This window comes from Phymastichus coffea, unplaced genomic scaffold, assembly GCF_024137745.1.
Source record: "Phymastichus coffea isolate CEN01 unplaced genomic scaffold, Cenicafe_Pcof_1.1 PCOF00001, whole genome shotgun sequence".
Taxonomy (NCBI): Eukaryota; Metazoa; Arthropoda; class Insecta; order Hymenoptera; family Eulophidae; genus Phymastichus; species Phymastichus coffea.
The window spans coordinates 6,184,649-6,201,491 of NW_026706812.1; the positions used below are offsets into that span (position 1 = coordinate 6,184,649).

Below are 16,843 nucleotides of genomic sequence, written 5' to 3' on the forward strand. Positions count from 1 at the left end.
AAACTCTTTAAACTTTCTCAAACTTACCTGCGTTAAAGGACTCGTATTTGTTGTTAATATTCCAAGAAAATTTTTCGATTTAGCTATTTCTAAACATTTTTGCTCCATCATTCTCATCAATATAATATTTTCAGAAGCATCCAAATCGTTCTTCGTTGCCATCATAAACGTATGAAAAATTGTATTTTTTCCTCGAGGTAATCGTGTTTCCCTGATTGGTTTTTCTAGATACTCCAAGAAGTCGAATACAATACTTAATTTAGATTCAATAACAATTTCTGGTTCATCTCTTGCATCGAAGTTTAAAGAAACTGATAAAATTATGTTATCTGATGACTTTAATACAAAACTCAAATTTTTTTCTACTAATGAATCCCAGAGTATTTGCATTAAATCAAAATAATGTTCCTTTTTAACATCTGGAATTAGCCATCTCTCAAGATCAGCTTTTGTGAAAAAACTTTCTGTAATCATTCTGAAATTATTTATTTGATTAGATACACACATATTTAATTTTGGAATATATTCATTTAATTAATTAAATCTAATATGAGTTTCGTTCTAGTTTTCTATTGTTTGGTCTGTAATCGTACTTATTCGATCATAAAGACAAAAACCAAAAAACAGGGGTTATTTTTCGTTAGTAGGTTTACTGACTTTTTTAGAAATTTTATCGCGGTGTGTAATTATCCGATTCAAACGCACTACTACCATCTATGTAGAATTGTTCCAGAGAAGGATCCATTTTACTGCTTTAAAAAAAAGTCATATTTTTACTTCTACGGTAGTTGTTTGAGATGAACTACTCTAATATTTTTGAATTTTTTCAATAGGATTTTGATGTTATTTTTCTTGTTAGAGTGTCTTGGTCATATAACGAAACCTAAAGTAATCTTTTATCACTCTCCGAGTACTGCATCTACCCTTTAATAAATAGTAAAATCTATCACCAATGTAACATGATGTTAATTTTGATACGTTTACTTCTTTTAAATAAAGCCATTGAAAGAAAGCCCACCGGAAATTATTACTGTTTATCTCCAAAATATTCTTATATTTCTATAGTTATTAAGATGATCTAAATTAATTATAGTGTAGAATATATAATACATTTTATAAAATAGATACTTCATAATATATCTCATATATTGTAACAAAATAGATAGAAATAATTAAAATTACGAAATGCTGAATATTTTGCTATATAGGGTGTTTCTTAATTCCAAATTGGATAATCCTCAAAGTATTTATAGAATTTAAAAAAACAAATGCCAAAAATGTAATAGAAATGTAATCGATGTATTGCTAAACATATGAATTCTTTAAATTTTGAAAATTTGTTAAAATCGGTTTATCTGTAGAGGTATCTATGTTATCGTGCGCTAAGGTATATGAACAATAGATATAACTTAAAAATATAATCCGTACTATTTTTAAAAACATGGTTTATATATAATTAACTTTCTATCCATTTAATATAGGTCAAAATATGAAAAAAATTTAACAAGAAATACCATTCGTAGTTTATGGTATAAAAATCCTGGAAAAGCCTTCTTTTGTCACTGCAATAAAAAGTTGGAGATGTTATCTTTAGTTAGACCTATTTATGAATGCTTTTAGAATATCTGCGAGCCGAAAAATCTTCGTTTGAGAAATACATGAAATCTTGTAGAGGAAAACCTTTCATTGTAGACGATTTGGTCGATCAATTCATAAAATCTACACAGCCTAAAACCTCCAACTTAAGCTCTGGATAAGGTGAAAGACCTTCAATTCAAGTTCTGGATAAGGATCTAGGTGTTCTGAAGCAGAGTAATAAATTTAGTTTAATGACATAAATATCAAGTATCTAAACGGTGAATTCTGATTACGTTTGTTTCTACTTTGTTCGTATCTATGTCGACTTTTGTAAGTCGAAAAAAAATGTGTACAGTTCTAATTAAAGGTAGTGATTGTGGTTTCAAAATAAAACATGTGATATGCCAATAAGTGATCAAGCTACTATCCATGGCATTGTGGCCTTATACTATGAAAGCTGCTACCAATAAAAAACTATATACTTATATGTATATCAAGCTACTTATTCGACGTTACGTATCTTGTAGCGATATTACAAGCGACTGTTATGACCGCTACTGATGAAATAGGGTACTAATCTAATACATCTGCCAAGATATTACCACAAACACATATGTATATCAAGGCGATAGGGATATAGTAATTTTTAAGAATACACACTTCTCGTTTTAGGCGAAACCAATACAATGTGTTACTTTAATTTGGTCGAGATCAATAAGTATTGGTGTAAATCTATTCATTTTGGTTGATTCCAGTCACATTTACTCAGCCAGAAGTCTTGCATTATTATTTTTGCAACTATAACTACGAGTGTGGTCCAGAGCTTAGCCATTGTTTAGAGAATGGAGCGTTTAGTTATACCATATGATTTCTCGAGCGTGTTGAATTGTAGAGTCAATGTATCTTGATGAAGCAATCATGTAATACCTACCATATAAACGTCGTCTTCAGCTCCTAATATGACCTCCACCAGTTTGGCACAGGATCCGTGTTCTTCAAGGAGACAATTATTATTAGAGGTCCATTTTTACCTAATAACATATCTGCTGCTTTAAATAAATTTAAGAATAGATCAATCATTTTCTAGAAAAGCTCATTTCATATCATTTAAGCCTTCGAAGACATCATCAATGTACATTTGACAACCTAATTATAATTTTTTATTTCAATCCATTGAATCTCTGAATAATTACTTATTTTATTTTGAGCCAATTGTTTCAGTACACGAAGGGCAAGGAAGGGCGTTGATAAGACATCGTACTTGAAATCTTCCGATTTTCTCATTTTGCCAAATCACTGTTTGTCAGTCAAGGTTGTCTAGGTGGACGTTAAACAAGACATTATTGAGAAAGACTATTGAAATTACCGTGTAAAGCGTACAAGACTATTCGGATTTTTTCCCATTTATCATTGCAACGTATAGTGTGATATAGCACATAGTAGCTTTCTCTGTCAAGCTGCGACTCTCATACTACCTTCATGTGTTGCTAGTTCATGTAATTCTCAAAATAATTATTGAGAGTTCAGCAAGTCTGGGATTGTTCACCAGTCGCTTTTCCGTTCGCAGACAACGTGAAATAGCCATATCCTTCGAATTGAATATATGGCCGTTTAAAAGCTAAGTGTACGATAAGTCGACCGTTTGCATTTTGTGAGACGTCCTTGATTTTTCAAAACTTGATAAATAAGTAGAAAATGAAACGTAGTATCAAGATATATCATGGTTGCGTAAAAGCTGGAGCATGAACCTTGAGCTCAGCCAGTTAATATTCAGTCGAAAGCTGTCTTCTAAGCAAGAGGAACTCTTAGCGATACCTTGGACCCCTCTGAGCATCACGATACTCGCGTAGATGTCATCTCTGAGAATACAGTCTATATTATCTGGTCTGTAGAAAGTTGGATCTACGTGCATAATCCCTGTGATGTAGCTTCATTCCGAATATGAAAACTTTTCATGAAGAAAAGTTGTCATGAGTCGAACAAGTACATAAGCGTTAGAAGTTGTAGAAAACTAAACTTGCACTATCTCAATGCAACAAAAGCGTAATCGTTTCATGTGCGACGAAAGTTACAGCCGAGCCTATATTGGCAACGAAAACTTTGACTTTGTAAAACTTTGAGGTGATGGAAGTAGAACACATTCCAATGCCAATGATTGCTCTGATCTCGGATCGATCAGTACATGCACCTTAAATATATTGTTATGCGAGTTGTCAAGCATAATTAAAGCTATGCTTCTTCGTTCGAGACTTGGTGTGTCGCATATATCAAAAGAACTTCCTCATCATTATCAATGGTAGATTTCAAATCTTCCTTTGAAGATGAACTATGGTTACTGGTTGCTTCCCTATGCAGGTAGGTGTGATGCTTACACCGACGTATACGTATATTTACAAATTTTGAAGAAAGGTAACCTTCTCTCAAATAATTCACATATAACTTCTATGTTCTACAAATATGGTGTATGAGGTATAATTCATCGATTTTCTCGGAAAGAATTTCTAATGAAATAGTCGATCTCTTGGAGATACGCATTGTATCTAAATCTCGGTTGAGGCCTTGTAATATATGCTTCTTGATTCTAGAGCATAAGATGAGAGTATTAAAATATACGGATAATAAATATTCTGTATTGTCATACTTATCGAGCAAAGTTTTCCGAGTTCCATTGTACTTTTTCCCTATAAATGGTAAACTGGATAGCTTCTCCTTGTGGCTAGTTAGCTAAGTAGTTTAGTTTTTAGAGTGGTGGAATCGGACGGCAAATCGTGTACCAATGCCACAAATATACCTTTCTAAGCCTCTTATTATTTGTTTCCGGAGAACTTTGGCAGTGCAACAAGAGGCAAAGGATTCTTGTAATGTGGTATGTACATTGGGATTACCAGCAAATCTCCATCTATTGTCACAGAAGACTGACAGCATCCAGGAATTATCTAAAAGCAACCCGAGGGAATATCCAAGGGTGTCCGGCGGCTAGGCGCGGGTTGATCGGGAAGGATTCGACGGGAGCGCCAGTACCAGACAGCGGTATTCGAGACTCGGGTGAAACCGTGGAAACCACGCGGTCTTTGAGCAGTTCGGGGGAAGGTGCGAAGTGCGTACTACAGGCCCCAGAACAGGCTCAAGCCGCGAGACCGGGGCAGCACGACATGAGACAAGAGGTAGACGACTCTGGCGGTGTAGACGAGACGTCGTCGCAATCCGCTACCTCGTTGAGCGATTTCATGGTGCTGAGCGGTAAGGTTGCGGTGAGAGCGTCTTTGCTAGGAGCGATAAGTGGACCAGGGCGCGAGCCGATGCGTGAGGAATCAGTGGGAAACGCGCATATTGGAGTTGGCGAGGAAGTCTCACGTTTATGCGTACGCCTATGTATAGGCGAACCGAAGGCGGACGCAGTGGAGAACCGCGCACTTTTGGTAGTGCACATCGCAGGGAAACCATATAATGCGCTTTATGATTCGAGAGCGATGCTGACAATTGTAGGATCACGCGTACGCCGAGAGTTTGCGGACCACATTGAGCCGTGTGATGTGGCATTGTTCGGTTTCGCTGGAGGAAAAGCGAAAATCGTAGGGAGACTTCGCCTTAGAGTTGAAATTGACGGGGTAGTGCGTGAAGCAGTAACGCGAGTCGTGGACCTGCCGATGCAGTATGGTATGCTATTCGGGATGGACATCATCGAGGGATTCAGTATCGGCACGAAGCATGCGGAAGGGCGTTGGCATATAAGGAATGGTCCGTGGCACTCGTTTGCCGAGTTGAAACACGAGAGAGTGGAATTTCCGAGCGACTCGGGATTCATGCGTGTTCGCGTCAGGGCTGAGGTCGCTGGACTTTCCGAACTGCGAACTTCGCAGTGCGAGTTGATAGAGCAATTGGTGCGGCGGGTAGTGCCCGAGAAATCGCCGGCATGTACGAGTTTGATTCGACATCAAATAGACGTGCAGGGTGTGCGGCCGGTGAAGACCCCTTTGAGGCGATATTCACCGTAAATGATGGAATTTATGCGCTGCGAAACGAAAAGATGGTTGGAATCCGGGTTAATTCGCAGATCGACAAGCGATTGGAGTAGCGCGCCGATGACCGTGAAGAAGCAGGACGGCACAAATCGAATGTGTATCGATATGAGACCGGTGAATAAGGCGACAAAAGCAGGCGCATATCCGATGCCAAGTTATTGACGCGATTCTGGATCGTTTGCGTGGAGCGCGATTTATCTCGAAGATCGATTTGAAAAACAGATATCTACAGGTACCGTTGAGCGAGGAAAGTAAGAAGTATAAGGTATTCCAGGGATGGGCTTATTTGAATGCATTTATATAATCTTCGGTTTGATAAACGCGCCGGCAACATTCATCTGATCATGCGTCATGCGTCTGATGGATGCGCTGTTTGGTCTGGAATTCGAGCCGTTTGTGTTTAAGTATCTCGATGACGTGATAGTCGTGACTGAGACTTTTAGCGATCATCTGGTGTGGCTTGAGCGGGCATTGAAAAGGTTGGTTAATGCGGAACTCGAGGTAAACATAGGGAAATTCGAATGCTCGGAGGTGATATTTTTGGGATACCGTCTGGATAGCCTGGGGCTGCGATCTGACGTAGACCGGATCCAGCCGGTAGTTGAGTTTCCTTACCCCAGAAATGTCAAGCAACTGCGACGCTTCCTCGGCATGTGCGGATGGTATGCACAATTTATTGAGCATGAGAGCGAAATAAAGGTGCCGCTAACGAAGCTCACGCGCAAAAGCTAGCGTTGGCATTGGGGACTGGAGCAGGCTGAGGTATTTGAAAAGCTTAAGAACGCGCTAACGGAAGCGCTGGTGCTGGTGAGACCCGAATTTGCGAAAACGTTCTATACCCATTGCGACGCGTCGTCATATGCGCTGGGAGTGTGTTTGATGCAGAAGAACGCGGACGGTTTCAAGCACCCGATCTGTTACGCGAGCAGGATGCTCAACACGCATGAGCGAAATTACTCGGTATCAGAGCTGGAGTGCGCGGCAGTGATAATGGGTACTAAGAAAGTCAGGTCGTACGTTGGGGGACGCATTTCGTGGTGGTTACTGATCACATAGCACTCACGTGGCTGCGGAATAAGAAAGAGCCCGCAAGTACACTCGCGAGATGGATTCTTGAGCTGCAGCAATACGATTTTGAGATCGTGTACAGGAAAGGTTGCCTGCATCATACGCCGGACGCATTATCACGCGCGTATGAAGACGACGAGGAGATAGCGTCTTTCGCAACCATTACGGACCCAGACTACTTACAGCGTATTAAAGAGGTGCTTGCGAGACCGGATAAATTTCGGAATTGACGAGTGGAGGACAGAATGTTATATAGATTCTCGTCCGATAGATTACTCGATCCGGTCACAAATCGCGAACAATGTTGGCGCTTAGTGGTACAGTTAGAAAATAGGGCTCATGTAATGCGAGATGTGCACTGCGAGCCATCGGCAAGACATTTCGGTAGGGACAAAACGTATGATAGAGTTGCGAGAAAGTACTCCTGGCATGGGATGTATCACGATATGACCGAGTTTGCACGATCGTGTGAAGAATACCAGAAATACAAGATTGAACAGAAGCTACCGATGGGACTGATGAGCAAACGCGTAGTCGAAAGACCATGGCTAGTGGTAGCGGCGGATGTAATCGAGCTGCCAAGAAGTAAGAATAGGTTTAGATACTTAGTCGTATTTTAGGATTTATTTACGAAATATGTAGAGTTTAAGCCTCTCGTGTCGGCTACAGGGAAAGCTCTTGCGCAAGCTCTGGAGGAACTTATTTTATTTAGATGGGAGATCTCGAGTTACTTAGTTAGTCACGGATAATGGAAAGAATTATTGTGGAAACGAATTTCGAGCGACGTTAGACGAGTACAAAATCGAACAGGTACTCTGTCCGCCATACCATCAGCAGGCGAACTTCGCCGAATGAGCGATCAAGACGTTAAAGCTGATGGTGGCGATTTTCGTGGATCAGGACCACAGAAATTGAGATAAATATTTGCACGAATTTAGACAAGCAATGAATACGACGATTCAGGCGAGTACGAAAGTCTCGCCGGCGTTCTTAAACTTCGGGCGTGAGCCGCAGCAAGCGAAGAGTCTGCGACTGGAAGTAAAAGCGCGAGCGCCGATCATCCGCTCGTCAATTAAAGATTGGAGCGAGCGAATGACGAGGCTTGACGCACTGCACGATTTAATTATCAAGCATATTGAGGAAGCGCAGACTCGGTAAAAGAAACACTATGACAAGAAACGGCGTGAAGCGGAATTTTCGGTCGGGGACTTGGTTCTGAGATGGATGCATATCCTATCAAGCGCGAGCGCGGGTGAAATGCCAAGTTGGATCCGAGGTTCATTGGCCCGTATAAGATCTTGCGTGTAGTTTCACCAGGAGTTTATATTTTAACCACGGATAATAAGAAGCAGGTGCCAATGGCTCACGTGTCTGAACTTAAGAAGTACATACCTCCGCGAAATGCGAGTGTAGGCAGCCAGAGGTAGATGTTACTGTGTTGTATGATTGTTGTGTACGTATGTATTAGTAGCCGAAGACAGGACCATCGATGACGCGACCATCATGGTGACACGAGATAACAGTTACGCGATTAATGAATTATTTGCTAATTTTATATGGAATTTTTATTACAGACGATACAGCGATGCATACGCTAGAGCGTGTGGCGCAGGAATCAGGAGAGACAGCTCGACCAGAGATCGTGTCGGTAGATGATAGGGAAGCCGCGAACAAGGACATGTCGAGGCGGAGTGAAGGCGAAGTCGCCGAACTCCCGCCCGGCGTGGGGACCGAGGTAGAGGTCGTCGCGGATACGCGAATCGTGGTGAGGCCGACGAAACCGGACAGCGTTGTCTGTCCACCGGGTTGAAGTGCCGCTGTCGCTGCTGCCGCTGCGGCCGCTGATGCAAGGGCGGGAAACGCGGAGCGTACGCCGGATCCCCGCATTAATATGCTAAAGCCATCGGTGAGACGCGGATTTGATAAAAAAGTCGCAATGGCGGAGCCGCAAGGCCAGATCCTACCAGTGGATACGCGACCACTCACCACGGAGACGAGTTCGCCGAGTGTGTGAGAGGGTCGCGAGACGATTTCCCCGCTGGTACTAGCAGAGATTGGGCGCGGAGTCCCGACTCGGGAACGGCGAGTTGAGCTGCGCGGATGATTTGGGTTGGTGGTGGACGAATTCATAACGCCGCAGGACTTGCTACCGCAGCGTCCACTACGGTTCGGAGTGTCAGAGGACCCGTCCACATCAGATCGCCCGGATCCGTGGGCTCGGAGGCCACCGAACACAGCGGCTCACGCTGGTTCGAGTGGAGCGCCGCCACCAGAATACCTGCAGGAGCTCTGAAGGGAACAAGAGGAAGAACGCTATGGCACCTCCAAAAAGCGAAGCCGTAATAGGAAGACGCCGGACTTCGGGAACTATGAACCCGGGTTCTTGACAATCGCATTAGCAGCTCGGAGCAGCTATATAGGGCAGGATGCGACATGAGAGTTGCTGGTGCTGCGGCGGGGATTTCAAAATCTGTCTCCGATAGCGGAGGGGTCAGGTGAGCATAGCGCGTCGGGTTCGGTCTCTGATTCGCTGAATGCCATCCACTAGCCACCGCCGGTGGTCCAGTGACCGCCGCTGCCAGCAGGATTGCGATTTCACCGACGCCGCCTCTCCACGAGCGAGCCGCGGGAGGAGCTACCCGGTGGATTCATTTCTGCTATTGTTCCACGATCTCTCTTTCACGTGCCAGCAACGCTGCGAATTGAATTGTCGCGCGTGATAGTTGAGCGAATCCGCTCCTAAAATATTATAGACTTGTCGCGTATGATAGATGAGCGACTACGCTCCTATTCGCCGCCTACTGTCGCGTTTCGTGGATTGAGCGAGCGCACTCACCATCGTGATTTTGTAAGAATCCGTAGTTGTAAATTTCGATGGCGTAGATAAAGGGATCGCCTTTCTGTATTTCTCTCGATTTCTTCCATTCACCTTTCCCGTTATCGCGGTAGATTCGCGCCCGTGGAAGTCAGCGCCGGCTTCCTTCACCGGAATAGGATCCTTCAATAAATCGCAGGGGGCACAGTAGTGGCGCACTTGGCTGTTTCTTTGAGAACATTTCTTCCCCCTTTGCAATATGTTGAAAAATGTGTGACGGTAGAATGTCATTGTTTCTGCATCTTAATAAAAAGTAGCGTTTGGACAAGGAAACCATTGTTTCTTAGTCAACTTCCATTGTTTAAGCGTTCTTGTAATTTGTTGTCCAAAATTCGATCTTATGAATTCAAAGAAACTAGGTGTCCTGTTTTCTTTATAGCCATTATCTAATCCATTCTTAAAATTAATGAATCAAAAACTACTTACAGTCGCTATTTCAAATAATTGCAACATCTTTAAAAAATGTTCTTCAGTGTTAAAAGAACATGACATTACTCCAATCCCTTTATTACAAAAACCATTACAAGAGTTCATTCGTTTAGGAAAAGACAAATCTGATTTATTAGACAACACTGGTATTGTCTGCAGTTTTAACTACAAACAATGTTGAGCGGTTTACAGAGGTGAAAGTAAGCAATCCTTAAAAATTAGATTAAATGTACATAAAGAAAATATTGACTGAGATACAGTAGTAGTTACACATAGAAGAACTCTCTCACATGAATTTGACTGGGACAAAGCTAAGATATTGGATTATGAAAAGAATTGTTACAAACGCAGAATATCCAAAACGTTGCACATCGGCTTACATAAAAACACTTTGCTTAAATAAGAGGATATACAATATTTTAGTCATATTTATAAGCCTTTATTAAGATCGATGAGGAAGGGATGATAGATGAAGGATATATATATATATATATATATATATGTTGAAATACTGGATTTCTCACTGTATTGTAAAGTGACTGGCTACAAGCTATCCGTTTTAGCCTATAAGAATTTGACTACGAGAGAAATCAGGTACACACATATACATATAATTTAGTTATTTATTTATTTATGTCCAGAGTAAATATACATTAATAATAATTAATGATATACAAATACATTACATACATGTAATCCAGCAGAGGAATTTCTTCCTGTACGCTGGTCTGGCATGTTTAATAAACTAAAACTAATACTTAAAACTAATTAATAATTTGTGTAAAGATATTCCTAATTTGTTGTTCTAATCCCATGTTCTGTTTAGCATCTGTCTAGCTGTAGTGAAATATCCTGGTGTTGCATTCTTGGTTCTTCTGTAGATGACACGTTCTGTGCTTGTTAATCTTGCTGGACATGTTAGTCCTATTGCGCAAGTTTCTCTATAGTGTGGAAAAATTTCTTTGTGTTGTTTGATCGAGACACATTTGCAAGTTGAGGTGAACACTATGTCATCGACAACTATAATGTCTAGGTATTGAGGTTGATATTTTAGAGGTGATGCTGAGTTCCTGAAAATTTGTGTTCCTTGAATACCTCTGTCAAAGTTTAACAGGGCTTTATTGTTGCCTAGATAGTTTATGTCTCCATAGGTCATTCTGATACAATTTGGTTGTTCTATCAGTTTTCCAGGGGCTGGCATCTCGTTTTCTTGACAGTGCTCTATAGTTATTTTCATATGCCATCTCATCAATGGCATCGAAAACTGTTTCTATGGACATTTTGTTATTACTGTTTATGTTATGTTCTTCGAGTGTGGACTTGGTAAATTTTATTCTGTTAATTTGTGTAGCTGTCGTTGTTTTCATATTATTCAAGAGGCTGTTAGCTAGCTTTGTGATCCTGTTGATGTCTTGTGTTGATCCTTTCAGCATTTTTTCATAGTTATACTGAGTGATTCTTTTGTGTGATCTTATATGAGATAAATTGCAATTGTTATTTGCACAAATAAATGTTCTAATATCTAGTATTAATTTGTTATGGTCTACTGCATCCTCATGGACTTCCGATGTCGGATACAGAGTACCATAGAGATCAATTAATTGTTTTATATTGTTGCAGTTTAATCTATTTGCCATATTGGGTTTCCTTTGATCCATTTTTTAAGTTTGTTTTTCCTTGTTGTCGTGTTGCTAATTGTTTTTAAGTCATTAGGTAGTTTATTGTATAACATAATTGCTCTTACATAACTGTTTTTTATGCTGATAGTTAGTGTTCTTTTTGGGTGTTGGATTGAGGCGAATCTTGTTTTTCTTTCTTTTCCAATATATTTGTCCTTAAAAGTATCATAGTGGAATAGTAGAGATTCCAACGAAAAGCATTGATCTAAGTTAAGTGGGTATTCATGTGTCACAAATTGGTTTTTATAGATTATTTTTAGTAATTTGTTTTGTAAGTTTTGTATTACTTTAATTCGACCTGTGTACGCTCCTCCCCATGCTATAATTCCATAGGTCATTATGCTGTGAAAGAGTGCGTAATAGATCATTTTTAATGTACTAGTATTCATTATTTTTGATAGCTTATATAGGACAAAAGTTAGATATTTTGTTTTTTGGTATAGGATTTGTAGATGTGAATCCCATTTCATATTACTGTCAAAAGTAACTCCAAGATATTTTATGTTTTCGACTCGGTGTATTGGATGTCCTAAGATTTCAATTTTCAGATTTTTTAGCGTACTGTCATGATAATTTCCAAATTCCATGTACGATGTCTTGTCTATATTCAAAGATAGTTTATTAAGAGCAAGCCAAATTCCCACTTTTTTTAGATAACTGTTCATATTAGTTTCAGCTTCTTTCCAATTCTTACCTTTAGCTATGATTGCTGTATCATCTGCAAAAGATAGTATGGATTTTTCTGGTAGAATCGTTAGTAGATCATTTATGTATAGCAGGAAGAGTAGCGGACCCAGTATAGTTCCTTGAGGAACACCCATTTTTACTATTTGTTTATCGCTACTTGCATTATTTACCTTCACACATTGTTTTCTATTTGTTAGGTAGCTTTTGATAAGGTTATAGGTACTACCCCTAATACCATAGTTGTATAATTTTTGTAACAGTATCTTGTGGTCAACCGTGTCGAAGGCTTTGGCAAAATCCAGAAAAGTTATTGTTATAGATTTACTTGCATCTAATTGTTCATAAATGTTGTTTGAAATATAATTTAGTGCATGTTTTGTGCTTCTGTTTTTTCGAAAGCCAAATTGATTTGTGGAAAGCAAATTACAGTTGTCAATGAAAGATTGAATTCTTCTATGTATTATTTTTTCAAAGATTTTAGCTATGTTGGAGATTAGAGAAATAGGCCTGTAGTTATTTACTAAATGTTTTTCTTTTGATTTGTGGATTGGTATAATATCCGCTTCTTTCAAAGTATCAGGCCAAGTTTCATTAATAATGCACTTATTTATAGCAAGTGCAAGTGGTTTAGATACGTAGTGGATTAATGATTTTAATAATAATGAATTAATTCCATCAACTCCTCCTTTTTTGTTTTTTAATCTGCCAATTATTTTTTTTACTTCTTGTTCATTTGTATAATTTAAAAATATTGTTTTCGGGTTTATTTTTGGAAGGTTGAGCGTTGCATTTCGCGGTTGTATTATATTATTGCTAAGTTCCGTTCCGATTTCACAAAAAAATGTGTTCATTTTGTTTGCAATTTCTTCTGGGTTGGTGATTCTATTATTTTTGTCCGTGATGTAATCAATAGTTTTGTTATTCTGAGTATTTCTCCCTAGTTTGTTGTTGACAACTGACCATAATTTCTTAGGATCATGTTGCACCATTTCTATGATTTTTTTATCGTAGTTTTCTTTTGCTATTGCAATTATCTTATCTAAAATTTTGATAAAATTTTTATAATTATTTTTTTTAATTGTATCGTGAGGATTATTTTTCCATTCAATATATAGGTTTTCTTTAGTTTTACATGAGTTTATTATGCCTTTGGTGATCCATTTTTTTCTTGGCTTCAAGCTATTAATAGTTTTGCTTGTGACATTTTTCTTTTCTGCCTGTTTAAGGCAATATTGAATTTTCATGATTAAGTTATTGATAGATTGATTTGTATCATTAGTTTCACTATTTTCATTCCAGTTTAAAGTTTGAGCTATATGTTGAAGTTTTCGGTAATTAATTTGTTTTTTATTATGTGAGTGATTTATGCTTTTTGTTTTGTTCTGCAACGCCATTATTAGAGGATAATGGTCATTGAACGGGGTGTTGACGTTGAAAGTTTTGTATGCGTGATTTTCCATTTTTATAAAAAAATTATCTATGCATGTTCCACTGTTGTTGTTGTCCAGCGAAGGTCTGGTAATCGTATTAAATCCTGGATGGTGTCCTTTTTCCATTAACATTTGCAAGAATTCTTGATCCCAAGGGTCTTGACTTAAAATGTCGCAGTTGAAATCGCCTATTAGTATTGAATTTTTTTTCTTTATGTGTTGAGTTATGTATGTTTTGATTGATTGTATGAATTGTGGTTTGTGTAGGTCATGTGATCTGTATATAGCTGCTAACAGTATAGTTTTTTCATTTTCTAACTGTATTGTAGTTTGTAAAATTTTTAAATTTTGTATTTGAATTATTTCTGTTAATTCAATTATGTCGTCTCTGATGTAGGTCACAACGCCATCAGCCTTGTTAATACTACTATTGTTATAGTACATACTGTATCCTTCAATATTGAAGACTAGGAAATGTTGTAAATTCCATGTTTCAGTACATATTATAACACTTGGTTTTTTTTGTAGGTTGTTTATAAATGTTAGAAGTTTGGTGTAATTGGCATTCAAACTTCTGATATTGACACAGATAATAATTTCCTTTTCTGCTATTATGTGCTCATTTAATTCGTCAGTGTTATTAATAATAATTTCGTTGCTAATATTTTCATCGATGGGATGCATTTTTATTTGTATTTCGTATTGTTGTTACCATATAAGTTGAGCGAGGATATGGAGGCTAATGACGCTAATGATGCGCCGCTTGATAGAGAAGGACGCGCGTTAATTGTTGGTTTTTCTGCAGCCGAGTGTTCTATTTTTCCGAAGTAGCGTTGGTGCGTTGGCATTATCGGATAGTCTGTCATTTCAATTTATTTGTTTATTTTTGTTTTTAAAATTTCACAAGATTGGCTGTCAATTGCACTGTGTTGAGTATCAAATTTAGTTTTATATTTAGTATTGTGGTATGTGCAATTAGGACATGTTTGTGTTTTATTATTACATTGACTACCAGTGTGATTACCGCCGCATTTGTAACACGTGGCTTCATTTTTACATCTGCTTCCACTATGTCCAAACCTAGCACAGTTATAACAAGGGCTTGTATTTATAATGTCATAGACTTTGCAGTTTTGGCAACCAACAAAAAGTCTGCTTTTATTCTCTCTAATGTGTTTGTACAAATTAGCTGATACCTCCATTATAACTGTCATAGTTTGCAATTTCTCATTAGTGTATGAGTGTATTACTTTACCTTTGTCATCATAATTGTGGAAATTTCTTTGGTTTATATCTGACTCAATGTCTCGCATATTTTGAGTGAAAGATTTGCTGATGCCAGTAATTTTAACAGTTGGTTTCCTAATTTGCTCTTTTTCAATTTTAGCAAACGTGTGTATTTTTTTGTGTAATGTTTTTTCTATATTGTTAATACTCTCTTCATTCATGCAGTTAATTATGATAGTATCATTATTTACTATTTTAATTTTTTTTGTTTGTATTGTTTTATCTTTGATCAGATAATGAGCTACGGTATTTTCTAAATTAGTGGTATCATTTTTATTAGTTCGTTTGATAATAAGTCTTGGTACTTTTTTTGGCTTAGGCTTTGGTAAACTCAATGTTTCAGCATAAGAATTTTTAAATATGTTATTTGGTTTGTTTTTCTTTTCTTTTGTTAATAACTCATTCCTATTTTGCTTTTCTTTGATGAGTAATTCATTTAGTAATTCATTTTTTTCCTTTGTTTCTTTGTAGAGTTCTTTTAATAAGTTATTTTCAGCTTTTAGTTGTTGTATTTCATCTAGTTCACTTACTTGTGTTAAATCCATATGTTCATCGTTATCATTCATTATTTGTTTCTCATGCACGAGTTCATTTAGTATTTCTTGTTTTATTTCCTCTCTGCTTACAAGTTTGAACTGTGCTATGAAAGCACTTGCTTGTTCACTCAAGTTACCATATGGTAAGTTTGAAGTTAGTGCAAAATTTGGATGTTCCTGGCATATTATGAACGAACTATTTATCAATTTAATTGCATTTCCTGCATTGATTTTTGTTACTATTTCACTCGTATGATAGAAATTTCCACATACTAGACACACAACTGCTCCTACTTTTGTATTTGGGTGACACTTGAAATGCTTATGTAGCGATGATGCGTCAGGCGGTTGCACCTCCGCACCGCTTGACGGCGACATCGCGACTGAATATGCCATTAAAATACATTTGCAACTTTAGTGTTAATAATTTGTTGTTTTTCTGTTAATAAAGCCTGAAGAGGTCAGCAAACGTGCTGACGAAACGTTGCTAAATATAATTGAAATTAAGTGAATTTCCATTTCTCACTATTTCCCTTCTTTCCATTATTACAAAATTCATCATTTTCTTACGGTTTATCAGTTGAGTGACATTCTTTTTTGAACAGGGCCACCATACTCTTTCTTCTGTATTATCAATTCATATCCATACAAATTTCTCTTCTCTCATAAACACCTTTCTGTTTAAAGTAAAAATTTCAAATTTGGATCCATCCGGCTATAGAACTTTTTTCCAGCCTCTAATTGTCCAATTTTTATGTTCTTTAGCCTTTTCATTTTATTTATCGTCCTCGACAGTGGCTTTTTGATAGCAACTCGTCCACACAAAACTACGTTTATTAATATTCTTCGAAAAGTAGACTTGTATTTATCAGATTTCTCAAATATTTATTTATTTTCGAGGTAATCTGAGGTACTGTTAATTTTCTAATGCGCAAACTAATATTTACAATAAATTTATCTTCTGCCACGGATATTTTCTTTTGTGTTTTACCTCGTCTGTTTTTTATGCTATTTGTTTCACAAAATTTTTCAACATTATAATCAACAGTACGACTAATTTTTAGTGATTTAGTAATATAATTGTTACACATATTGTCTTTATGAAGAGCAATAATGTGGTAAAGTCGAGTAAAGTCCGATGTTTTTTTTTCACCATAATGTTCTCTGTATAATCAGTAATTATCAATATCAAAGGCTAAATATGTAATGAAACTGTTATATGATTATTTATTTATTAATTATTAATTTATTT

General features: G+C 37.7%; 1 protein-coding gene across 1 annotated transcript in view; it reads right to left on the reverse strand.

Moving 5' to 3' along the window:
• Window positions 1-16,843, reverse strand: part of LOC131675463 (beta-alanyl-bioamine nonribosomal peptide synthetase ebony) — a 964,295-nt gene that overhangs the window by 161,344 nt on the left and 786,108 nt on the right. The window contains exon 13 of the mRNA XM_058954451.1: window positions 28-475. Coding sequence (XP_058810434.1) covers window positions 28-475 — 448 coding nt within the window. The remainder of the gene's footprint in view (window positions 1-27; window positions 476-16,843) is intronic.